This window comes from Trachemys scripta, chromosome 1 (genome assembly GCF_013100865.1).
Source record: "Trachemys scripta elegans isolate TJP31775 chromosome 1, CAS_Tse_1.0, whole genome shotgun sequence".
Taxonomy (NCBI): Eukaryota; Metazoa; Chordata; order Testudines; family Emydidae; genus Trachemys; species Trachemys scripta.
Window position 1 is genome coordinate 199,511,669 of NC_048298.1, and position 27,138 is coordinate 199,538,806.

The following is a 27,138-nucleotide window of genomic DNA, read 5'->3' on the forward strand; positions in this document are numbered from 1 at the left end:
GCCTCCGGCCGCGGCGGCTCTGCTCCTCCCCTGACTCTTCGGCTCTGTTTAAGAGCTGAGTGCTATGGGCTTTGGGCAGCCCCCATGCCTCCGGACCCTGCGCCGCCAGAGCCCGGGAGTGGAAGTGCCCGGCTGGGGGCATAGGGTCCGGAGGCAAGGGGGCTGCCCGAAGCTCAAGCGCTACCGCTTCACGGTTTGCCGGGCAGCCTCTAGACCCTGCGCCCCCGGCTGGGCGCTTCCCGTCCCGGGCTCCAGCTGTGCTGGGGAAGCACCGGCCGGGGGCACAGGGTATGGGGGCTGCGCGGCAAACTGTGAAGCCGGTAGCGCTCGGGCAGCCCTTTCCGCGTGGCTGGGAGTGGGAGGGAGGAGGGGGCGGGGTTGGGGCGGGGAAGGGGCAGAGTTGGGGCGGGGCTGGGGTTGGGAAATGGGCGGGGCCAGGACCCCGTGGAGGGTCCTCTTTTTTTATTTATTAGGTATGGTAATCCTAGCAGGGCCGGCTCCTGGCACCAGCGCAGCAAGCTGGTGCTTGGGGAGGCCCATGGAAGGGGGCAGCATGTCTAGTTTTGGTGGCAATTCGGTGACGGGTCCCTCAGTCCTTCTTGGAGGGAAGGACTGGCCGCCGAAGAATGAAGCAGTGTGGTAGAGCAGCCGCCGAAGTGCTGCTGATCACGGTTTTGTTTTGTTTTTTCTCTTCACTGCTTGGAGTGGCAAAAAAGCTGAAGCCAGCCCTGCTCAAGTGGTCTGACAGGCAGCAGACCCATGGCTCTCAATAGGTTTTTCGAGGGCAGGAAGCCAAAGAGGTATTCCAGGAGGTGTCCAGGCAACAGTGCAGATTTTCTGTAGCTGCCTGACCACTCCTTGCTCCTGAACTTCTGGCTTTGACCTCGGCTTGATTTGGACTTTGTCTCCTGACTTGGACCCTGAAACCTAACTCAGGCTCTGATTCTGAATATCAACCTTGGCTTGGAATCTGACTACTCACTCCTCCTCTACTCCCTAGCTCAGGTTTGCCCCTGTTCTGACCCGTGGTCCTGACTGTCTGTGTTGGAATCCTGACACCAATAACACATCGGAGAGAGTCTCAATCCCAGTCCTCTGCACAGGTGCAGAGTTTATGAACCTGTTTCCAATTTCCATTTCTTGTATTCCTGCTGAAAATAATGACAGGCCACACAGATATCTGCTGATTCTACTCCATTCGCCATCCAGATCATTGGGGTTCATGCAATAAAGTAATTTCTGAAAAACTTCCAGTAGATCAAGAAGTTGATCAAATAATCCACGTGCAAAGTTAGCAGAGGAAAAGCTGTGATAGCATCTCTGAAGGTCATCTGTCTGCTCTCAGGGAATCCTTTCAAAAAACACATTTTCAGAAATAGATTATTGAATTCCTGCTTTCAGAGAAAAAACCCATACAACATCATGGGCAGAGATAGTTCTGTGTGGTAAATAAGAATCAAGAGTCAAAAAATCCCTTGCAGGAGAGAGGTGTTTTTTTTTTTTTTTTATCTTCAATTATCTAGTCAGAAAGATAGCAAAAAAGTTTATTGTCATCATTAAGACACGTACATCAGCCTTAAACTTTGGTTCTTCTTCGAGTGCTTGCTCATATTGATTCCAATTAGATGTGTGCGCGCCGCGTGCACGATCGTCGGATGATTTTTACCCTAGCATCCCCCGGTGGGTCGGCTGTGGAGCCCCCTGGAGTGGCGCCTTCATGGTGCTGGATATATACCCCAGCCGATCCAGCGCCCCCTCAGTTCCTTCTTACTGCTCGTGACGGTCGTTGGAACTGTGGAGCGCGGCATAGCTGTCCTCCACTCTCCCTAGCTCTTCCTTCCCGTTAGATATTGTTGTAGTTAGTTAGTTAGTTCTGTAGTTATAGATTTAGTGTAGTTTAGTAGTTCATAGTTCTAGAGTAGTTTATAAGTGAAGTTAGCGAGCGGAAAGGGGGTTTCTCCCTCCCCTTCCCTCCGGCGTGTCGCCCGAGCTCATGCCCAAGACTCCAGGGTTTAAACCGTGCTCAGCCTGCTCTAAGCCTATGCCAACAGTGGATCCCCATGACTCTTGTTTAAAGTGTCTCGGGGAATCTCACCAGACCGATAAGTGTAAGATCTGCATGGCTTTCCGGCCTCGAACCAAAAAGAAGCGGGACTTTGGGCTCAAACAGCTCCTCATGGAGGTGGCCCTCAGTCCAGAGCCTCCTTGGGCACGCCAAGTTCCGGCACCGAGCGCCTCGGTACGCAGTGCTCTAGCAGTGACCTCCGGTACTGCACCGCGAGGAGACATGGATAAAGTCCCATGGCACCGACCTCCACCGGCACCGCGTCCACCGCAAGCTCCTCGGTGCCGATCCCTGTCTCTGGGTCAGAAGAGACTTTGTAAACTGGAGGGGACAGCCTCACAACAACAGGCACTGGCACCCCCCTTGCCAACCTCGGAGCGACCGAGGATACAGGCACAGACATTGGCACCGTTGACTCCGGCACCGGCAGAAGGGCCGTTGGGTCCGGTGAGGACTGGCTCCCCGACCCGTACCGTGGTTGAGCCCTGTCTTCTGTCTACGCCGGAGACGTTTGTGACAGCAAGGGACCTCATTGCCCTCACAGAACTGGCACCGTCTCAGACACCGTCTGTGGCACCGCACCCATCCGCACGGTGCAGTCTAGGGGCAAGCCAAACCTATTACGTCCTCCATCTCCAAGCGTGGACTCTGCACTCGTTCCAGTCTAGGAGCAGGTCCCAGCGCCACTCGCAGTCCCGGTGCTGTTCTCTATCACGGCACCGGTCGTACTCACGGCCCAGATCTTCCTCACGGTACTGTTCCACCTCTCGGCACCGCCCCGCACCTTGGTACCGTTCGGACTCCCGACGCAGATCCCGGCACCAGTCTGAGTGCTGATCCCGCTTGAGAGGCCGCTCCTGGCACCGCTTCCACAGACGGTCTTCATCGCGATCCAGGTCTGGATCTCGGTACCAGCATGACCATCGGCACCGTTCTCGATCCTGGTACCGCTCCTCGGCACCGTGCAGAGACCGCTCTCCTGTGGGCCGGCACCGCTCGGCACCATTCCCAGCGCAGTCAACGCAGGCACGCTCTGCACCGCCCTGGCCCTCATGATCCGCCTCATGCTCTTCACAGTCTGACGGCGCTTCCCACTCAGCCTATCCTGCTCCGGGTCAGGCAGCGGATGACTTGGGCCATTGGCAGGATGGGGCCAAAGACCCTAGACAGGATCCTGCACACTGGTCTTTCTGGACCCCATGGGCATATCACCAAGCCTAAGGGGCTCCACCGGCAGCCTCCCGCTCAGCACGTTCAGAGCCCCGAGTACTGGAGGCCACCATCAGTCGTCCTCCCCCTGGGGATATGGAGGCACTGCGCCGACTCCTACGCAGGCCCCAGACCCCGGTACAATGGATCCTGTACATCAGGACCCCTCACAACTGGACCCGCCACAGGATCCTTTACCCCCTGAAGCATCTTCCTCATCTTCTCCAGATGAGGTGGTAGCAGGGACAACAACCTCGGGTCCACCCCCAATAGACCTACGTGCCCACCAAGACCTTTTACGTAGGGTGGCACGTAACATAAATCTTCAGGCAGAGGAGATAGTGGAGTTAGAGGACCTGGTAATGAGCATCCTCTCAGCTGCTGCCCCATCCCGGATATCCTTACCCATCATCCGCACTATTCAGGCTAACACCAACACAATATGGCAGACCCCTGACTCTATCCCACCTACTGCCAGAGGGGTAGAGAGGAAATACTTTGTCCCCTCTAAAGACTATGAATATCTCTATACTCACCCTCAGCCATGTTCACTGGTGATGTCCTCAGTGAATGCAAGGGAACGCCATGGTTAACAGGCTGCAGCGCCCAAATCTAAGGATGCCAAGCGCTTCGATTTGTTTGGACGCAAAATTTACTCGGCGGGGGGGTCTGCAGCTCCGAGCTGCTAACCAACAGGTGCTCTTGAGCTGCTATGATTATAACTCATGGAACTCCATGGGTAAATTTAAGGAGTTGATCCCCCCAAGATTCGAGGGATGAGTTTGGGGCCTTAGTGGAAGAGGGTAAAAAGGTGGCTAGGACCTCCTTACAGGCCTCTCTAGACGTAGCGGACTCTGCTGCTAGGACACTAGCATCAGGCCTAGCTATGCAATGCATTTCTTGGCTGCAAGTGTCTGGCTTACCGCCAGAACTGCAGCAGACCCTTCAAGATCTGCCATTTGATGGTCAGGGCCTGTTCTCGGACAAAACAGACTCTCTGTTGCAGAGCCTTAAAGATTCCAGAACCATCATGCGCTCCCTGGGGATGCATGTCCCAGGACCCCAACGCAGGCCCTTTAGACCACAGCCCCAAAGTTTCTACCCTCCCCCTCGTCCAAGACAAGACTTTTCCAGAAGACGTGGACGAGGTGGTAGAAGGAGATCCACCGGCCACCAACCCGGTCAGAACCAAGGCCCTCCTAGACCATCTTCAGGGCCCAGGCAAAATTTTTGAAGGTGCGCCCGAGGATGGCATACTAGTCACCACCCAGGATCCATTCCCTTTATTTCGGGATCGCCTCTCCCATTTCCACCATGCGTGGTCCCTTATAACTTCGGACCGATGGGTTCTTCGCACGGTGGAAAGGGGATACGCTCTCCAATTTTCTTTGTCCCCCCCCCCCCATCCTCTCGCCCCGTCCCTCTTCAGGGACCCCTCTCACGAGCAACTTCTTATACAGGAGGTTTTTACGCTCCTGTCCATGGGAGCGATAGAGGAGGTTCCATTAGACTTAAGGGGCAGGGGGTTTTACTCCCGCTATTTCCTGATCCCCAAGACAAAAGGGGGACTTCGACCCATTTTAGATCTGCGGGACTCAACAAATTCATGGTAAAGTTGAAGTTCCGCATGGTCTCATTGGGGACCATTATCCCTTCCCTGGAGACTGGTACGCCACCCTTGACAAGTAGGACGTGTATTTTCACATAGCAATCTACCCTCCGCAAAGGCGCTTCCTTCGCTTTGTAGTAAACCACATACACTACCAATTTGCCGTCCTTTCCTTCAGGCTGTCCACAGCTCTGAGAGTGTTTACCAAATGTATGGCTGTCATGGCAGCCTACCTTCGTTGACAAAAGATACAGGTGTTCCCATATCTGGATGACTAGCTAATTCGCGGCCACACCAGGGAAGAAGTTCAATCCCACGTCCAACTCACCCTGCGCACATTCCACAAGCTGGGCATCTTACTCAACAGAGAAAAGTCTACTCTGGAGCCAACCTAGAGAATAGAGTTTATCGGGGCAGTCTTAGACTCCAGACTCGCCCACACTCTCCTGCCGGACACTTGTTTTCAGGCTACCGCAAACATCATCCGCAGCCTCCAAGGCTTCCCGACTTCCACGATAAGGACATGTCTCAGCCTTTTGGGACACATGGTGTCGTGCACTTACGTAACCAGGCATGCCAGACTTCGGCTCTGCCCACTTCAGGCCTGGTATCATCGGTGTACCGTCCATGCCGGGACAGCCTGAACATGGTGGTCACGGTTCTGAATTCGGTCTTGACCTCCCTCAACTAGTGGCTGAACCACACGTTGGTGTGTGAAGGAGTACCATTTCACACCCCACAACCTTCCCTATACCTGGTCACAAACGCATCATCTCTGGGCTGGGGCACTCACTTCGATGAGCACCGGACGCAGGGCCTTTGGACCACATCCGAACTAGCCCTGCACATCAATGTTCGAGAACTGATGGCAGTGTGCCTAGCGTGTCAGGCGTTTTGTGATCTTCTACATGGCCGTTGTGTGGCAGTCCTCACAGACAACACCACGGCCATGTTCTACATCAACAAGCAAGGGAGAGCTCGATCATCCCCCCTATGCTATTCGCCTATTGCATAGCCGACTCGATACATCTCATGGCGTCGTTTCTCCCAGGAGTCCAGAACACGCTGGCAGACTGCCTCAGCAGATCATTCTGATCTCATGAGTGTTCGATTCAACCAGATATCATCCACTCCATCTTCCAGAAGTGGGGGTTTCCCCACATCGACCTATTCGTCTCACACGTCAACCAAAAGTGTTCTGTTCTCTCCAAGGGCACTCTCAGGGCTCCCTGTCAGACGCTTTCCTACTACCATGGAGAGACCAGCTGTTCTACGCCTTCCCTCCATTCCTGCTGGTCCACAGGGTCCTGCTAAAGCTACGCAGGGACAAGGCATGCATGATTTTGGTCGCTCCAGCATGGCCAAGGCAGCACTGGTACACCACACTCCTGGAGTTGTTGGTAGAGCCTCCGATCACGCTCCTGCTGTGGCCGGACTTAATGTACCAGGACCACGGACGACTGTCACCCCGATCTGCAATCGCTCCACTTTACAGCGTGGATGCTGCATGGCTAACTCGGGCGGAGTTGCTCTGCTCACATTCCGTGCAGTAGGTTCTGTTGGGCAGCAGGAAACCTTCCACTCGGGCCACCTACTTAGCCAAATGGAAGCGATTCTCCTGTTGGTGCGAGCAACGTGCCACGCCCCCCTTGCAGGCGTCGATACCACTTATACTGGAATATCTCCTATCCCTAAAACAGCAGGGCCTGGCGATATCTTCTGTCAGGGTGCACCTGGCAGCTATCTTGGTGTTCCATCCAGGAGAACATGCTTCCTCGGTCTTCTCTAACCCGATGGTCATCAGATTCCTAAAGGGCTTAGATCGCCTATACCCACAGCTGCGTCAACTGGTTCCGGCGTGGTTCTCTCCAGGCTCACGGGACCCCCATTCGAGCCAATGGCTACCTGCTCATTCCTTTACCTATCTTGGAAGACAGCCTCCCTAGTACCCATCACTTCAGCAAGGCGTGTTTCTGAAATCAGAGCCCTCACGTCAGAGCCTCAGTATACTGTCTTCCATAAAGACAAGGTGCAGCTTCGCCCCCATCCTGCCTTTCTCCCCAAGGTGGTATCAGCTTTTCAAGTGAACCAGGATATATTTCTCCCCGTCTTCCATCCTAAGCCACATGCTACGTGACAAGATCAATGTATGCACTCTTGGGACGTACGCAGGGCATTCTCATTTCATATCGAGCGTAGGAAGCCGTTTAGGAAGACGACTCAACTCTTCGTTGCAGTGGCTGACTGGATGAAAGGCCTACCAGTCTCCTCGCAACGTATCTCCTCTTGGATCACATCCTGTATTTGTGCTTGCTACGACTTGGCCGGTGTTCCGACACCGTGCTTCACTGCCCACTCGATGAGGGCTCAAGCCTCCTCGACTGCCTTCCTGGCTCAGGTTCCGATCCATGAGATCTGTAGAGCGGCGGTTTGGTCATCCGTTCATACCTTTGCTGCTCACTACGCGTTAGTACAGCAGTCTAGAGACGATGCTGCATTTGGATCAGCGGTTCTGCACTCAGCGATGTTTCACTTCAACCCCACCACCTAGGTAAGGCTTGGTAGTCACCTAATTGGAATCGATATGAGCAAGCACTCGAAGAAGAAAAACGGTTACTCACCTCTGTAACTGTTGTTATTCGAGATGTATTGCTCATATCCATTCCAAACCCGCCCTCCTTCCTCCCCACTATCGGAGTAGCCAGCAAGAAGGAACTGAGGGGGCGCTGGGTAGGCGGGGGTATATATCCAGCACCATGAAGGCGCCACTGCAGGGGGCTCCACAGCCGACCCACCAGGGGTGGCTAGGGTAAAAATTCTCCAACTATCGTGCACGCGGTGCGCGCACACACCTAATTGGAATGGATATGAGCAACACATCTTGAAGAACAACAGTTACAAAGGTGAGTAACCGTTTTTTTTCTATGGAGTACTGAGACACCATGGAATATGATATGCAAACCAGCCTTACTGCAGAAGCATGTTTGCCCAAGTGTGGGAACTGACTAGTCAACAATGAGCAATTATGAAACTCAGGGAAATAGTACAGGAGGTTCACAGAAGAGAATAAAAGCTAAACTTTTTTTTTTCTTGACTGTTTCAAGAGGTTATGAACTATGTCAAGGAAGAAACTTTGGAAAGGATAAAAGTGCTGAGTAATCTTTATATCCCTCACCGTTCACATGCCAAGAATAAATCAGAGACGATTTGCTTCTATACAGTTGATTTCTTTGAAAATTAACATCTAATACAATTTCTGGCTACCTGTCATAAGTTGTGTAATGTTTGGCTGAATACAAAAAGTAAAAAGATGCAGCTGTACCAACGTCATTTCTGGCTTCATCATACTTCTATTTTGATTAAAATCTTCCATAGCTTCAGAATTTCACTCTGTAGTCAGTGATAAGAACAGTTACCTATGGCTCAGAAAAGCTTAAAATGAAAATAAAAATATCTATCAAAAATAAGCAAAGAGATATATGACATATGTCAAAAATTCAATTACACCTGAACTGAAAGTTATAGTTTTTTTTTAACCACAAATTCAAGATACTTCAATGTGTATTTTGGTTTAAAAATTAGATGAAATGGATAAAAACTAGTCATGGTTTTATTGTATAGGAGAGATGGAAAAGTGGAACTTCCTGCTAGTGTCATCTTGCAGGGCAAGGTGAACTTTTAACCTTCATTGACAAATTGGGTAGGACTGAATTCTTTTTATAGTTGTCTGCCAAAAGGGACATGGCATCTTTCCTAAATAATGAATGTGATGCTTCCAGTTTTGTTCTCATAGGGCTTGTCTACATGGTAAATAAGTGTGCAACAAATGTGGAGCAAGCAAGGATGTGAATCTACAGTGTGCCAGCTTGCCAGGCACTAGCTTACTGTGTGGACCCTGCTATAGCACAGTACATTAAGCCATGCTTAAAGATGCACTCCAGGACTTTCACTGCATTGTAGCAGAATGCACATGGCAAGTTAGTGCACAAGAAGTTAGTACACTGTAGAGCAATGGTGGGCAACTTGCAGCCCATCAGGGTAATCCACTGGCAGGCCGCAAGACAGTTTGTTTACAATCACTGTCTGCAGACACGGCCACCCGCAGCTCCCAATGGCCAAGGATCACTACCCAGCCAATGGGAGCTGCAGGAAGCAGCGACCAGCCTGCGCCAGGATAGTGTGGATAGACTTATAGAGGGGAAAATAATTTGGATTACTCTGCCATAGCTCCACATGCCTGGTATTCTGGAGCTAGCTGTCTTGAAGTTTCTTACACTCTGAGGCTTGGGAGCAGGAGCAGGCCAGGGAATAGCTCAGGATCCATAGTTGCCTAGTTTTCAGGTGTATGTCAAGTGATTTTACTCATAGCTGTGAGTAAAGCAAGTGATCTTTTGCATGCACTCCAGAGAGGGAGAGCTCCCTCATTTCCCAGTGCTCTTAGGCATCAAGCCAAAGCTTGTTGAAGTCAATGGGCAGTTTTTCCATAGAGTTCAATGGCTTATGACTCAGGCCCACACTGGGTGCACACAGGAGGAAGACGGACCCCTTGAAGTCAGCCAACATAGTTGTCAGTAGGTAAATGAAGGTTATATACAGTGTTCCAAAGTTTTGTCTACACACCATCCAGATGCTTGTGAAAAATTAGAATTGGAAAAAAAAGTGAAAAATGTCAACCTACTATTAAATCATGTTGAGAATTTGAAAGTGGAAGGCAGCTTGGGTGAAAGTGATAATGAAATCATAGAGTTCACAATTCTGAGGAAGGGTAGAAGGGAGTACAGCAAAATAGAGGCAATGGATTTCCGGAAGGCGGATTTTGGTAAGCTCAGAAAGCTGATAGATAAGGTCACATGGGAATCAAGACTGAGAGGGAAAACAACTGAGGAGAGTTGGCAGTTTTTCAAAGGGACACTATTAAGGGCCCAAAAGGAAGCTATTCCGCTGGGTAGGAAAGATAGAAAATGTGGCAAAAGACCACCTTGGCTTACCCACAAGATCTTGCATGATCTAAAAAATAAGAAGGAGTCATATAAAAAATGTAAACTAGGACAAATTGCAATGGATGAATATAGGCAAACACAGGAATGCAGGGGCAAGATTAGAAAGGCAAACGCACAAAATGAGCTCAAACTAGCTACAGGAATAAAGGGAAACAAGAAGACTTTTTAATCAATACATTAGAAACAAGAGGAAGACCAAGGACAGGGTAGGCCCACTGCTCAGTGAGGAACGAGAAACAGTAACAGGAAACTTGGAAATGGCAGAGATGCTTAATTACTTCTTTGTTTCGGTCTTCACGGAGAAGTCTGAAGGAATGCCTAACATAATGAATGCTAATAGGAAGGGGGTAGGTTTAGAAGATAAAATAAAAAAAGAACAAGTTAAAAATCACTTAGAAAAGTTAGATGCCTGCAAGTCACCAGGGCCTGATGAAATGCATCCTAAAACACTCAAGGAGCTAATAGAGGAGGTATCTGAGCCTCTAGCTAGTATCTTTGGAAAATCATGGGAGGCAGGAGAGATTCCAGAAGACTGGAAGAGGGCAAATATAGTGCCCATCTATAAAAAGGGAAATAAAAACAACCCAGGAAACTACAGACCAGTTAGTTTAACTTCTGTGCCAGGGAAGATAATGGAGCAAGTAATTAAGGAAATCATCTGCAAACACTTGGAAGGTGGTAAGGTGATAGAGAATAACCAGCATAGATTTGTAAAGAACAAATCATGTCAAACCAATCTGATAGCGTTCTTTGATAGGATAACGAATCTCGTGGATAAGGGAGAAGCGGTGGATGTGGTATACCTAGACTTTAGTAAGGCATTTGATATGGTCTCACATGATATTCTTATCGATAAACTAGGCAAATACAACATAGATGGGGCTACTATAAGGTGGGTGCATAACTGGCTGGATAACCATACTCAGAGAGTAGTTATTAATGGTTCCCAATCCTACTGGAAAGGTATAACGAATGGGGTTCCGCAGGGGGTCTGTTTTGGGACCGGCTTTGTTCAATATCTTCATCAACGATTTAGATATTAGCATAGAAAGTACGCTTATTAAGTTTGCAGATGATACCAAACTGGGAGGGATTACAACTGCTTTGGAAGATAGGATCATAATTCAAAATGATCTGGACAAATTGGAGAAATGATCTGAGGTAAACAGAACAAAGAACAAAGTTTAATAAAGACAAATGCAAAGTGCTCCACTTAGGAAGGAACAGTCAGTTTCACACATACAGAATGGGAAGAGACTGTCTAGGAAGGAGTATGGCAGAAAGGGATCTAGGGGTTATAGTGGACCACAAGCTAAATATGAGTCAACAGTGTGATGCTGTTGCAAAAAAAGCAAACATGATTCTGGGATGCATTAACAGGTGTGTTGTGAGCAAGACATGAGAAGTCATTCTTCCCTCTACTCTGCGCTGGAGTATTGTGTCCAGTTCTGGGCACCGCATTTCAAGAAAGATGTGGAGAAATTGGAGAGGGTCCAGAGAAGAGCAACAAGAATGATTAAAGGTCTAGAGAACATGACCTATGAAGGAAGGCTGAAAGAATTGGGTTTCTTTAGTTCGGAAAAGAAAAGACTGAGAGGGGACATGATAGCAGTTTTCAGGTATCTAAAAGGGTGTCATAAGAAGGAGGGAGAAAACTTGTTCATCTTAGCCTCTAAGGATAGAACAAGAAGCAATGGGCTTAAACTGCAGCAAGGGAGGTCTAGGTTGGACATTAGGAAAAAGTTCCTAACTGTCAGGGTGGTTAAACACTGGAATAAATTGCCTAGGGAGGTTGTGGAATCTCCATCTCTGGAAATATTTAAGAGTAGGTTAGATAAATGTCTGTCAGGGATGGTCTAGACAGTATTTGGTCCTGCCATGAGGGCAGGGGACTGGACTCGATGACCTTTCGAGGTCCCTTCCAGTCCTAGAATCTATAGAAAATGTATCCCCACTAAGTATTCCCACTGTAAGTATCTTTCACACTTTGCTGTCTAAGTACCATCCACAATCCTGTGTCCACCCATCTTTTCCTTTGACTTCCCTCCCCCACCTTCCTCCATTTTACTGTCTATGCCTCCCATCCTTCTCCCATTTTTTCCTCTGCTTCTTCAGTCCTGCTGCCAATTGTTCTCTGTGCTCCCATTCCATTTTTCCATGCTAACCTGTGCCCTATGTACAGCTGCTGCATTGTACTCTGATCCCCTTTCTCTACCCCACCATCTGGACAAGTCATCTTTCACCTCTTCCCTGCTCAGCTTTTAGGTCCAAGTCCTCAGACTGAAATCCTGTAAAATCCACCATAGCAGCTTTGAGGAGAAACTGCAGGGGAATCACTGCAGTCTGTCAGCAGCCTAGTTATACATATGCAATAGCAGTTGGGATGAGGGCAGCCTTGAAGCAAGTCCATGAGTGTCTTGCAAGATGTGTGATGCTTGGCAACCCTGTGACACCACACAGAGCAGAGATACCATACCAGCAAGGGAAGGCAATGGCTACAAGGGACTGCCACAGTGTGGTTCAACGGAGGTTACACAGCCTGGGAGATTATTTCTTCCCCTCACCACCACAGAACATTCCTGCACCAAACTTGGCTACTCAAATATGGCATGGGAGTGTGGGGGTGGTGGGGATTTTCTCCTAAAATGTATTAGGCAGACCCCTTGTGTTAGGGATGAAAAAAGACCATAGCTAAGATACTATGCATTTATCGTAAACAAGGGTATGCTCATCATTATTTAACTTCTATTACTAGTATATTTTATCTAAAAGTTAAACTATTAAAAATGTAATTTTCCTTGTTATGGTTATCACCAGAGAAATGAACTACTGTATTTGGCAATATATTTTTAAATGAGTTTCAATCTTAGGTATTGTAGCATTAGTTATTACTACACTTCTATGATAAATAAAGGCAATAGATATTGCTGTTATATATTAAGTAGTTTTTTATTTCAGCAGCAACTGTACTATAGGCTTATTAGTTAGAGAAGGATAATTTAATAAACGAACAGGAAAGCTCATGCCTGGCCTTTTAGACAGGCTTCATTTAAAAACCAAATAAGTTGCATTAAAGAAAACTACATATTTAATTACTGAGCTCTGTTCTCAATCCATTTCTTTTCATCTAAATAGCAATTGTTTAACTTGTATCCATGCTTTAGTACCACAAATAAATCCTTCTAATTTAAAGCTCTAAATGAAATAAATCACAAAGTGTCTGTCTGTCAGACTTATACAAAATTTTATAAAATGCAAGAGTCATGAAATGGCAAACAAAGCTGATAAACACTCTGTCTCTATTACATTGTCCTTTGTATGCTTGTAATAGTGATGTTGTGAAATCATTCAAATAAGGGGTAAAGACTTGGCACAGGTATTCTTCCTCTCATGCCACTCACTTTTTTTAAACAAACCCCAACAATTCTTGAATCAATTTCAATTATTTTGCAAGTTGAAATAGACATTTGTGTATCCCCGGTTAAGGTCTGATTTCCATAGTCCTTTCTTCACCTTTCTAATAAGGGAAGGAATATCCTCAAAAGCAATCAGGTAAATATGGCATGGCCTCAAATTCTAGATTTGAAACACTGACATCAGAGCCCCATCAGCAGGCATCCACAGTGGAAAATGACTGATCTAAGCTCCCACAATTCGGGAAGCAAACAGCTGCTCAGTGGGGTGGAGCGGAGGAGACACTCTAGTCCAAACTCAGAAATGACATACAAGGTTGTGTAAGTTAGATTCCTTTATACACAAACTCTGTTATGCCTACTTATACACACTTTACCCAATGTGTAAGGGAATCTAAGATGATGTTGGTTACATGCTGAGGAGCCAGGGGATAACATAAAAATCTTTAAGTTAATGTAGGATGAGGGCTAATTTAGCTTTCAGCCTGTTACACCCTCCTGAGATTAGCTATTTTCCTTTCTTTGTTACATATGATTTGCACCAACATAGACTTCTTTGCATTCAGATTCAGTGAGCCAGACTATGGAATTGTTGCATAATGTGTGTTGAAGGGGTTGGAAGATAGCGTAAGTTACACCAACTTAAATTCCCGCTGGAGACTCTTCTCTGAAGTCGGTTCCGTGAATAGAGTGATGACAAGTGAGGTAAAGTGACCATCATCTCCCCAGCTAACCTCAGGTGTAGCGTGATTCCTGAAAACCTAACTGCTGAAATGTACCTGACTGACATGTGAGTCAGACACATGATCAGCACTGACATTCTAATTATATACAGACCACCCAAAAGTTCATTTCAGAGCGGACAAATCTTGTTTCAGGCCTAATCCTGCAGACACCTACTCGTCTTATCCTGGGAGATTCTGCATACAAGCAGATGTCACCTGTGACCCATTGACCCAGGAATGAAAAAATGGCATGACAACAAAGGGATTTTCCCAAGCAATCTCCCAGCAAGATACAGGACCAGCCATAATGACCCACCTTGAATCCTCATTGATAGATCCAGGGAAGCATTCTTTCCATTTACACAACTACCCAGCTGTGCAAGATTAATGTAGAACAGGCAAGTCAGACTGCTATACCTACCCACTCATGTTCCCAAGCAAAGCTCACTGCCAAGTGGAGGGGAGGGTCTGAAGCAGCCTCACCAGAGTAACAGAGTCAGTAAAAATCAGCCTAAAGCACTGATATATATCCACTCTCCCATTTAACAAAGGACCAGTCACTAGGAAAGTGCCAAGGGAAGTCCACACGTGAGCCAGAATTTTGCCTCTTCTAGCTGGTGAAGGCAAGCAAAGATCACCTGGGCTTTCTGCACACTAGTGTTATCAATGCATCCCTCAGGAACAGTAACCTACCAGAGCCCTGGCAATATCTCGCTAACTAGCTGATCTTAAATCCTCCCCTTCTGAGTGAATTCACTAAAGAGGTAATAGCAAATCATCTCCGGCAGCATCTAACGTCTGTTAATATCCTCTCCCCATGAGGATCATGACTGTGACACAAAGAGAGCGCCAATCATACTGAGCTCCTAGCGATGGACAGTGACAAGACAACGATGACTGATTTTAGCAGACCTATCTACTGCTTTAAACACAGATGATCCTAAGGTCATGATAGCCTTTTTGGGAAACCTAGCAAGAAGAGAGAGACTTGCTGCCAGACGGTTCTGCTTATTTCACTTAGATCTCAGAGGTTGTGATGGACAGCTGCTCCTCCCCACCCAGAGTGTTCACCTGTGGAATCCCACAGGGTTCCAGTTCATCATCTATGATAAAGCACTGGAAGATGTACTGAGATGCTGCAAGCTCAATTGCCAGTAATAAATCAATGATACAGTCCTTTCTAAAGCTGACCACACCATAACCTGCCTACCTCAGTGCTGTGAAGAAACACATGTCCAGGTGATTAACAGCTGGCTGAAACTCAACTTGGGTAAGATAAAGGTGCAGTCAGTAAGCAAGAGGAAGCCTTTCAGAGATCTTGAGGAATCCATGGCCCACTCCACTGAGGGTGTTCATCCCTAGATTAGCAGAGTTTTGCATAGTCTGACCTCATATGTCTGAATTTCCAAGCTGCAGCAATGGCTATAAATATCTTTCCCCACTCCACCTGGAAAGAGAAATGCATCCAGTCCTCACACAGATGAAAACTTAGCCTTTATTTAAGAAATGAAGGTGTGGATAACTATGGCCATTTCTTGAAGTGCACCCTGCCTAGGGCTGACACAATAGACACATTTCAAATGGCTCAGAAAGCAGCAGCCCAACTTCTAAGTGGAACAGGTAAATTAGAACATGCTATACTGGCTTTTTATTCAATATCTAATCCAATTCAAGGTTATGTTCCCAATTTTCAGAGCCCTCAATGGACTAGGGTCTGATTACAAAAGACCATCTGTTTCCTCACTAATTAAAAAAAAATAGCATGTAACTGTCATTACCTAGATCAAAGGTCATTAGAAATTGTGACAATGCATTCTTAATAAAAGGTGTACTGCTACTGAACTCTCTGGAGAGGGAGTTATGGATATTTTGTGTCTATATGCTACAGGGATTACTACAATATAAATACTTAGAGAGAGGTAGAAACAAGTCCTTAATATGCAGTGTTTGCTGGCAGATACATACCAAGTAAAAATGACAGAAGAGAAACATAAAGCAGCGTATGGTTTTTGCAATTATACCTATTTCATATCTATTTTATTAATTAGGCAAAATCATAAGGAAATCAATCTTTACCAAATGACCAGTTGGTTAGTTGACAATCATCAGCAAGCCTAATAATGTAAGAATTACTGTCATTATAAATAGTTTATAATATTAAGGTTTATTGAGCTGTATCATGAGTTAGCAGTGGTATTACAAAATTAGTGTGAGGTTTAATGACCAATTTTCCACTAACTGGAGATCAGGATGCAATCACATAGATTCATCATTACAATATTTATTTTAAGAAGCACTTGTGTTCTTTAACAAGCAGAATTAGTTACTGTATACACAGTTGGACACAGAAGAATTCTCCAAACTTTCTCAGGCTTTTTCATACCTTACAATAACAGAAAATAAAAATAAACTCATCTAATTTGTAGCTTTTGAAAAAAACCCACAACTTACTTTATTAATGTCATTTTTTCAGAGAGCTAGAGGACTAGATCCTCAGCCCAGCTGTTACCCCTGTGCTGCTCTGGCAATGCAAAGGGGCCATAAAGGTAGCTTGACTGGCTAGCTGGAGATTTTCCAGGTAGTATAGGCTGGTGTAGCAACAGTATGCCATACTGTCCTTGTAGCCATCAGCCTCGATGTCATAGCCAGGGGAAGGAAACATCACCAGAGCACCACTGCACTCCAGATATCCCTAGCTACCAGTACAGACAGCATTAGACCACAGGCAGCCAGTTGCAACAGGATCTGTGATGCTGAGGTGTACTGAAATCGCCCCCCGCTGTATGCTGAGATGTAGTTCTGGTGCTTGCAGCAGGAACACTGAGGCAGCTGACTAGCTAGCTGCTTTTCTAAAGACCCAGTCAGAAGTGAAAAGTAGTGGCTTTAAAGACCAGGGAAAGCTATATTGGTGTCCAGAGCTGTTTTCCAACAGGAGGAAACTGGGGGACAGGACTTTACCACTCTTATCCTTTTCTCCAAATCCCTTTGCTGAGCAGTCAACCCTGAAGAGAGCGGAGGGAAAATGAGTCAAAATGAGAGGCTATTTTTTTGTTGTTGTTGTAGCTTCCTAGGTTTTTAAAAAATGAAATCTGAAAAAAACAAATTCTATCATGTGGAACCACATTGATTCCCACATGGTTCATCAGCAGGCTTGGAACTTGTAAGCCACTGCACAGACCTCTGCCACTTGAGCCAAAGAGAAACAGATAGCAGTAGTAGGCTATGATCATCTGTGGGTCAGCCACTAGGACTTGAGGCACACATTTATCATTGGGTTTCACAGCTATTTGCTGCCCCCAGAAGAATATGGAGCGCTCAGAAATCCTGGTTTCTTCTTCAAGGAGTGTCCACATGGGTGATCCCCTTCAGGTGTGCTTACACCCCTGTGCCTTTGCTTGGAGATTTTTGGTAGCAGTGCCTGTCTGGCCCACACATGCACCCTATGTTTCCTGGTGCCCCATTCCAAGGACATAAAGGTCTGCATGGGAGAAGCGCCCTCAGTTTCTTGTCAGACACCTTTGGCCTGAGACAACGTAGAGCTGCTCCTGCTCTCCTCAGTTTAGTAGTGTAGCATTAGTTAGTTTAGCTTGGTAGTAGTTGTTGGGACTGCAGTCCCCTCCTTTTTCCTTTCCTTTTTTCCTCATTAAGGGGGTTATTCTGAACTTTAGTTCTGGGGAATGCCAGGATCCTTGGGTTTTACAAAGACTCTTTCCTGCCTGGAATCTATCCCGGTCAGTTATGGGCATTCTCGGTGTCTTCGCTGTTTGGGAGTCAATCATATCCCCAGTAAGTGCAAAATCTACACCTTCAAAATGAGTTCTCAGAAAAACAGGGAGATCAAGTTTAAATTACTGATGACAGAGAAAGCCCCAAGACCAGCTTCTGGACTCAGTTCTGACAACCCCCCATACCCAAGTCTTCAAGTAATTAGCCCCTGGGACCAAGTAAATGAAGCTTCTGAGGCAGGGGAGCAGAGAGGACCCTTACCTGCTGATCGTGGGAGGGAGCACAATATAAAGGTTCCGTTTTAATGGCAGATTAACCATTAAGTAGGTGGTGCCTGCCTGCTTTAACCTTCTTGAAACCCATCTCCCTTTCTTTCAATTCCTGATTGCCTATTCCCACCCTCAGACTTTCTGTTTGTAACTGTATCTGTTTCTACTAGTTGTACTTAACAGTATATTGAAATTCCTTGGGGCAGGGCCTTATCTCAGCTGTTGGGCAAAGTGCTGTGCTTGTTTCTATACTGAATCAAGAATAAATAAACTCATTTTTTTACTCCCATATCTGACTTAATCCAATATCCTGCCAACCTTGTTCATCCTCTGGAAGTTGCTGGGGTTCCTGCTGTTAGGGTGAGGACAATGTGTGATTGTGATTTACAGTTTCAGGCCGTTGAACTGGGACATAACTCCAGTGGGGATAGGCTCTGCCCTCTCCCTCCCCTTGCTGCAATCCTGATGCCTGTTGGCTTGTAAATAGGCTTGGTAGAGTGCATTTTTTATTAGTTTGATATTGGTATATCTTGATATTAGTTAGGTTTTTGATACTGTCTTACATGACCTTCTCATAAACAAACTAGGGAATACTAGATTGAGCTACTCTAAGGTGGGTGCATAACTGGTTGGAAAACTGTTCCCAGAGAATAGTTATCAGTGGATCACAGTCAAGCCAGAAGGGCATATCAAATGGGGTCCTGTTCAATATCTTCCCATTCTGTTCAATACCTTCATCAATTATTTAGATAATGGCATAGAAAGGACACTTATGAATTTTGCAGATGATACCAAGCTGGGAGGGGTTAGGAGGATAGTATTAAAATTCAAAATGATCTGTACAAACTGGAGAAATGGTCTGAAGTAAATATGATGTAATTCAATAAGAACAAATGCAAAGTACTCCATTTAGGAAGGACAATCAGTTGCACACATACAAAATGGGAAATGACTGCCTAGGAAGGAGTACTGCAGAAAGGAATCTGGGGGTCATAGTGGTCCACAAGCTAAATATGAGTCAACAGTGTAAACAGTGTTGCAAAAAAATCCAAGCATCATTCTAGGATTTACAAGCAGGACACAAGAGGTAACTGTTGTAAGCAAGACACAAGAGGTAATTCTTCCGCTCTACTCCACACTGATTAGGCCTCAACTGGAGTATTGTGTCCAGTTCTGGGTGCCACATTTCAGGAAATATGCAGACAAATTGGAGAAAATCCAGAGAAGAGCAACAAAAATGATTAAAGGTCTAGAAAACATGACATATGAAGGAAGATTGAAAAAATAGGGTCTGTTTAGTCTGGAGAAGAGGAGATTAAGGGGGGATATGATAACAGTTTTCAGGTACAAGGAGGAGGGCAAAAATGTTCTCTTTAACCTCTGAAGACAGGATAAGAAGCAATGGGCTTAAATTGCAGCAAGAGCAGTTTTGGTTGGACATCAGGAAAGCTTCCTAACTATCAGGGTGGTTAAGCACTAGAATAAATTGCCTAGAGAGGTTGTGGAATCTCCATCATTGGAGATTTTTAAGAACAGGTTAGATAAACACCTGTCAGGGATGGTCTAGATAATACTTAGTCCTGCCTTGAGTGCAGGGTACTGAACTAGAAGACTTCTTGAGGTCCCTTCCAGTCCTACACTTACTATGATTCTATCGTTCACACCTTGAAGGACTTGAGGTCCATCCTCTGATCTCTCAGGAACTGCAAACAGAGAGCGAGAGAGATTAGCAAGACTCAGATGATGTAGAGATCTTTTCCACCCCATTATTCTACCTTCTGTAAGCCACACGAGCCACTGGCCAAGAGGCCTAGATATTTTAAAAAGAAGCCAGCTACTGCAACAACTGCCTCATCCCAGCCATCCGTATCATCCAAGCATCAGTTTTGATGGTTTGATCAAGAGTCTGGATCACTCACTCAGCAGGGATTTACTGCTGCACTGTCCCAGTCTCCTTTCCCCCTTTGGAAACCATCTCTCCCAATTTTGAGCTGTGTGGGAGAGCATACCATGCAACAAATGGGTTTTGGAGGTAGTAACATCCAGTTATCCCATCCATTTCACTTCCATCCCTCCTGCCCACACCTCTTCCCTGTTCCTTTTCAGGGACTCTCTCACAATCAGTTGCTGAGACAGGAGGTCAATTCTCTTCTACACTTAGGATCTATAGAGCCCATTCCTGTGCAATACAGGGGAAAGGGGTTTTATTCCAAGTACTTTCTGGTTCCAAAAAAGAACATGGTGAGAGAGACTGATAGTAGATGTCTGAACAACTGTGTAAAACATAGATTCAGGATGGTGACCCTTGCACCTATAATTCCCTTCCTAGATTCCAGGGATTAGTTTGTGATTCTTGACCTTCAAGATGCCTAATTTCATCTCACATACCCTTTCACAAGAGGTTTCTTCACTTTGTAGTCAAACACTACTAGTGCTGCATTCTCCCTTTCAGCCTCTCCTCTGCCTAAGGGTATTTTCACAGATCATGATGGTTGTAGCCACCCAACTTCGTTGTTTAAGGATAATTGTTTTCCCTTACCTTGATGATTGGTTGTTCAGGAGCCAAACTTATCAAGAGGTATCGTCAGCAGAACAAATTACAAGCTCATTATTCCACAGACTAGGCCTCCAACTGAATCTCGAGAAGTCTGCCCTGACACCAATATAGAAGATAGATTTCACAGGAGATTCTCTGGATTTGGTGGCAGGCTGGGCTCACTTACCTACAGACAGATTTCTCATCCTAAGGAATCTCATCTCAAAGATTCAGCTCAGCCCTCAAACCTCAGTAAGGAATTGTCTTCAATTATTGGGGAATATGGAAGCTTGTGTTTTTGTAACCCTAAGCACCAAGTTACATCTTTGACGCTTTCAGGGATGGCTCAGGACAGTCTATATACCAAACAAGCACAGACTGGACAAGCAAGTGTCTGTATTCTGCTGTCACTCAGCTGGTGGAAGGACTGTCTCCAGGTCTGTGCAGGAGTCCCACGTATTCATGATTCCCTTTGCATTATGGCAATATGAGATGCTTCCCTCTTGCAATGGGGACCAACATCTGGTGTCTCTCAGAATACAGGAAAAATCATCATCCCAAGAGCAGCTTCTCCACATCAAACTTCTAGAGTTGAGAGAAGTCAGAAATGCTTACTTTCACTTCCTTCCTCTGATAAGATAAGAGCCAAATCAGTCAAGATCATAACAGACAGACAGTGTGGCCTGGATGTTTTATATCAATAGGCAGGGGCATGGTCCCCCTCATTCTGTGCAAAGCAATAAACTCTGGATTTGGTGCATAGCCAACCAGATAGTCATCTCATCTTCTTACCTTCCAGGTATTCAAAACAGCATGGCCAATGAGCTCAGCAGGCACTTCTCCAAAAATTAAATGGGAGCTAGACTAATGAGTTCTCAACAACAAACCCTTAACTTGGGAGTTTCCAAAGGTAGACTTGTATGCAATCACCGCCAACGCACAGTGCACAAAATTTTGCTTGAGGGAGGGAGAGCGAGACCCCTTATTTATGCATATCCACCAACACCATTACTTTTGAAAGTACTGAAAAAAAATCAAATAAGACAAGGCCAGAGTCATTTTAGTTGCACCAATCTGGCTGAGTCAAATTTGGTGTCCTTACCTCATTTAACTTGCCCCTCTTCCACCGATGAAACTTCCAACCAGTTGCCATCTGGTGTCTCAGCAAGCTTGTCAGATGCTTCACCGCACTCTGGAAGTTCTGCTATTCAAGTCATGATTCCTAGGTGGTTCTCAGTGATAGAGACTTCCTGTTCAAAAAAGGTGCAACTTGTAGTATTAAACAGCAGAAAAATGTCTACCAAAAATGGCTAATATCTGTTTATTCTGATTCTTCCCCCCCCCCCAATTTATATCTCTTTAAATTTCCACAGTTGTACAAAATAATTGGGGGGAGGTGTCAGACAATAATTATTTAATGACAGCAGATATTGAGATTCAAAAGTTATAGCTTTATAATCTTTAAAACACAACATCATATATCAAAATATACAAAATAGATATCTTTAAATCAAACTAATAACTTTGCAAGCAGCATTTTTCTTACTTTGTCTATCTACAAATTTCAGTTATCAATGGAAATATTTTCTTATCAGTTTCTACATATACCAACAAAAAACTAATCTTTCCAAGCCTCGCTATTACAGATAAAAAAAGTCTCTGTTTTTTAAAATTGCTAAGTTCAATTGAAAGGTGACAGAAGGATGGTACAGATGGTCACAGCTTGGGTAGTGGCAATACAAGCTATCACAAATTGCCCTACCAACGTGTTTCAACCCTGGTGCACTTTAAAATAGTTCATTCTCCAGGCCCATTTAGTCTCTGCTGAAACTGCTGGCTAGGGTGCCATTTGTGATGACGATTTCTGTAATGTGACTTTTGTCTATGATGTCAAGAAGAAGGTCAGGGAAAATGTGGGACCCTTACTGAATGGAGGAGGCAACATAGTGACAGATGATGTGGAAAAAGCTGAAGTACTCAATGCTTTTTTTGCCTCGGTCTTCACAGACAAGGTCAGCTCTGACTGCTGCACTGGGAAACACAGTATGGGGAGGAGGTGAGCAGCCCCAGTGGTGAAAGAACAGGTTAAGGACTACTTAGAAAAGCTGGACATGCAAAAGTCCATGGGTCGAAATCTAATGCATCCAAGAGTGCTGAGAGAGTTGGCTGATGTGATTGCAGAGCCACTGGCCATTATCTTTGAAAATTCGTGGTTACTGGGGGAGGTCCCGGATGATTGGAAAAAGGCAAAAATAGTGCCCATATTTTAAAAAGGGAGGAAAGAGAACCCGGGGAACTACAGACTGGTCAGCCTCACTTCAGTCCCCGGCAAAATCATAGAGCGGGTCCTCAAGGAATCCATTTTGAAGCACCTGAAGGAGAGGAAGGTGATAAGGAACAGGATCGAGAGAAGTGATTATTCCCCTCTATTTGGCACTGGTGATGCCACACCTGGAGTATTGTGTCCAGTTTGGTCCCCCACTATAGAAGGGATGTGGACAAATTGGAGAGAGTCCAGTGGAGGGCAATGAAAATGATTAGAGGGCTGGGGCACATACAAGGAGAGGCTGAGGGAACTGCGGTTATTTAGTCTGCAGAAGAGAAGAGTGAGGGGGGATTTGATAGCAGCCTTCAACTACTTGAAGGGGGGTTCCAAAGAGGATGGAGCTAGGTTGTTCTCAGTGGTGGCAGATGACAGAACAAGAAGCAATGGTCTCAAGTTGCAGTGGTGGAGGTCTAGGTTGGATATTCGGAAACACTATTTCACTAGGAGGGTGGTGAAGCACTGGAATGGGTTACCTAGGGAGGTGGTGGAATCTCCATCCTTAGAGGTTTTTAAGGTGCGGCTTGCCAAAGCCCTGTCTGGGATGATTTAGTTGGTGTTGGTTGTGCTTTGAGCAGGGGATTGAACTAGATGACCTCCTGAGGTCTCTTCCAACCCTAATATTCTATGATTCTATGAACCAAAACAACACTTCATATCACATACAGCATTTGAGTACCTTAGGGGCTGACCGTATTCCGAGCAGGGGTGATCAAAATGTGTCTCGTGAGCCACATGCGGCTCTTTTACAGTTAAAGTGTAGCTCAGGGAGCCCTCCACGCCCCCTCATTCTCCACCTACCGGACTGGGGGGGAGCTCGGGGCTTCTGTCCTGTGGCAGATTGGTGGGGCTAGGGACTTCTGCCCTGCAGGGATGGGGGTTTCATGGTTTCAGGGCTTCAGCCCTGTGCAGCCCACCTGTCAGTGCTTGGGGCTTCAGCAGGAGAGGGGCATTAGCCCTGAATCCTGGCAGGCAAATTCCATCTCTCGAACTTCTGTACATTGTTGTATGTGGCAAGGATCGGTAAGTGTAGCTGTACTGTAGTATTTTGTGCTTTGTGTTAAAACGCAGTGACTACTGCAGCCTGAGCAAGTTAGAGCAGGTCTTACTCCACTTTTAACATAGTGCAAGGGTACCAGCATGCAGAGAGCTGGAGCAGGAGAGAGTACAGGTGAGCAATGTGTGTGTGTGCATGTACACACACACACGTCCCTGACTTCACTCTGTGAAATCTGGTTACCCTCCAGGATCTAGCCCATAGTATATCCATTCATTTCTGCAGGAATAGTCCTAGCATTGTACAAATTTATATTTTAACTTGTTTAACAGAAATTAAGATCTTGATGACTTGATCTTTAAAAAAACAGAAACTCTGACACAAAATACAGTATTTAGCAAATGAGTTAGCAGAGGTTCAAACCTAGTATTTAATTGAGTACTAGGAAAGAGAACGTATACTGCTACTTTGTTTCCAAGTACTTATTTCACTGCTAGATTCAGACCATTTCTATCAGCTTTGCTACAGACCAAAAATTCGAGCTGCATGAAGAAGAAATGTACTACCACCTATGTGATTAAACATGAAGCTCCCAGGATAAAATAATACCATTGCTAAAATGAAGGTCATGCTCAGATGACCCTCTTTAGAAGCTTTTCTTCTGGAAAGGCTGGAAAAATTATGCCAGGTTTTACAATTTATACATTTCAAATAAAACTTTGGTAGGTAAACATTTCTGTGTAATCAAAAGATCGTTCAAAATAGTGGTTTAAAGCGTCCAGTACAGAATTTGAATATTCCACTTGAGGTTTCAATAGTTAAAACCTCAAAACTAATTTGCCCGTCTGTTAACTTTTATTCTAGTGATGTGTTCTTTATTTTCAAAGAATTTCTGACAGTGAAGAACGGTTACAACAATATGAGAGAAAATGCTGTATGTTATAGTACAAATACAAACAAACAAACAAAAACCTCAGGGAAGTCATATGGTCTGTGCTGTGCAGGAACTCAGACTAGATGATGACAGTGGTGTCTTTTAACCTTAAAATCTGTGAGTCTATGTAAAGCCGTCTCTCCAAAATGGCATACTAAATAGAGTGTTTAGGGTCAGGTTTCACTATAAGATGGGACACTTCCAGGGCTTGTGCTCGGCTGAGCCCTGGCACCTCTAGGCTTACTGCATCAGTTATGAATGTAAAAAAATTGCTTTAGCCTTGGCACCTCTTTCATTATAAATTAAACACTGGCCACTTCTATAAATGATTGTCATTGTAGGCTTTTAAGTATGTTGAGAAGGTACAAAAAGGGGAGGTACAAACAAGGGCTCTGGGAGAGATGAAACCTACAACATGGGATGAAATATACAATGAGCAAAGTCAATTGCAAACGTGGAACTAAATCCTATTAAAATATATTTAAAGGAAATAGTTGTCAAAGTAAGTGATATGCAACTTAAACATAGAGCATGAAATAATTTAAAGTGTGATGTTAATGGATGAAATCTAAAATATCAAACTAGTTTTAGTAGCATGTTTTTAAAGTTACGTTATGTATTTTATATTGTTCAGTTACCTGTCCAAATGTACTAATTATTTCCTCTCGTACAAAATATTTATCATTAAATAAAGGCAAACCAGAAAAAAAAAACAGTTTAGCCATGTGTAGATATGAAACTTATAAAGGATTGTTTTTGATTGGATCTTTATACATAGTGTTAGACTTTTTATAATATTAAGTCCAAACATTCAAAATTCATGAGTCAGACCCCAAAAGATCATGGGATCACCTTAAAATTATTACTTAAAATACATATTTGAGGTTTTTAATTCACCTCCAGGTTTTTGAGCCTGCAAGGTGCCTTCTGGTCACATTTGCAAGCTTTTCTCCACGACTATGAAGGTTAAAACTTTTTTTTTAAGTGAGAGCTGGGATTTTCAAGTAAGCACTTGTCTCCAGGAGCTGGGGTTTTAAGTAAAGCATGCATTTGTCCATTTCATTGTGAGCAACAATATATTATTTGACTACTTGCAATAAAAGGTTAAAATAATTTTGTTCAAATTGAGAAAATAGTCCTTTATGATAGAGGCCAAACTAAATATTCTGCGGAATAGACAAAGAGAAATATATACATAGAAAGTGACTAAATGACTCAAAGCTTTCAAAATATGTCTTCTTTTCCACCTTAGTGACAAACTGTTGTATTATTTTACAGCAATCCCACTACCTCCAAAAGGTAAACTGGACATCCCGGTGTTGTTTGTGCCTGACACAATGAAATTGTATGAAGCTGTGGTGATTGTTCATGTAGTGAAGGAGAATGGTGAAAACTGGCCCTGTGATGATCCTGCTGAATTAAACAAAGAACTGAAAAGGTAATTATTATGATAGGAAAAAAATCAGTGTTGAACAATTTCAGCCAATGGTCATATGTTTCCTCAGATATATGAATGCAACTCCTATTGTCTTCAGATGGAATTGCATGTGTGTTTTTGATGGCAGAAATTTGTCCATTCTGAGAGACGTTTCTATGTAAGTGTTTAAACATCTGAACGAAGAACTGCAATGGTAGCTAGCACTCAGTCAGTTTGAACACCTGCCTTTCATTTTCTTAAATTTGGAAACTCAAGAGAACTACTTGCCACTGCTTTTAGGTGTAGTAGATAAATGAACAACAGTTAGATTCTTCCGTTATTCTTTTAACTAATTTGAATTAGTTCTAAATTTGAACTAATAATAAATCAGTAAATATCCTTTTGATATATTTGTGAAAGCAATTATCAGAAATATATTTGGCCTTATGCTGATTCCATTTTTGTTGATTTTCCACTAATATAACTACCAAATTCAATGAACTTGCTCCAAATTTTCACTGATATTAGTGAGAACAGATCAGACCAAGTGTTCTCATATCCTGAATACACAGCTCAATTCTCAATTCTCTTGTGTGATAAATTCACATCTTTGCAAAGTGGGTATAAAACACTACCATTCTGATTTGGTTCCACTTTGCAGCAGCTGTGCATAGCTGTTAATGATTGCACAAGATGAAAGGGAATGGAAAATAATCAGGCACATTGAGAACTTTGGAGTCCAGGATAATTTGAGTATAAAAGTAGAAAAGGGAGTGAGCCCCATGAAAGAACTCAAGAAATATGACTGCAAACCAAAATAACAAACATACCTGAAAGGATTATTTCCATATTTTTTACTCCTTTAGACTAAATACGCCTTTCATAGTGTCTCAAGTTGAGCACCCAAAGTCCCTA

The 27,138-nt window shown here is 44.8% G+C and overlaps 1 protein-coding gene across 1 annotated transcript in view; it reads left to right on the forward strand.

Annotated features, from left to right (window-relative positions):
- The window catches only part of CFAP47 (cilia and flagella associated protein 47), a 660,392-nt gene that overhangs the window by 540,260 nt on the left and 92,994 nt on the right, over nucleotides 1-27,138 (forward strand). Inside the window, exon 58 of the mRNA XM_034754614.1 lies at nucleotides 26,085-26,244. Coding sequence (XP_034610505.1) covers nucleotides 26,085-26,244 — 160 coding nt within the window. The remainder of the gene's footprint in view (nucleotides 1-26,084; nucleotides 26,245-27,138) is intronic.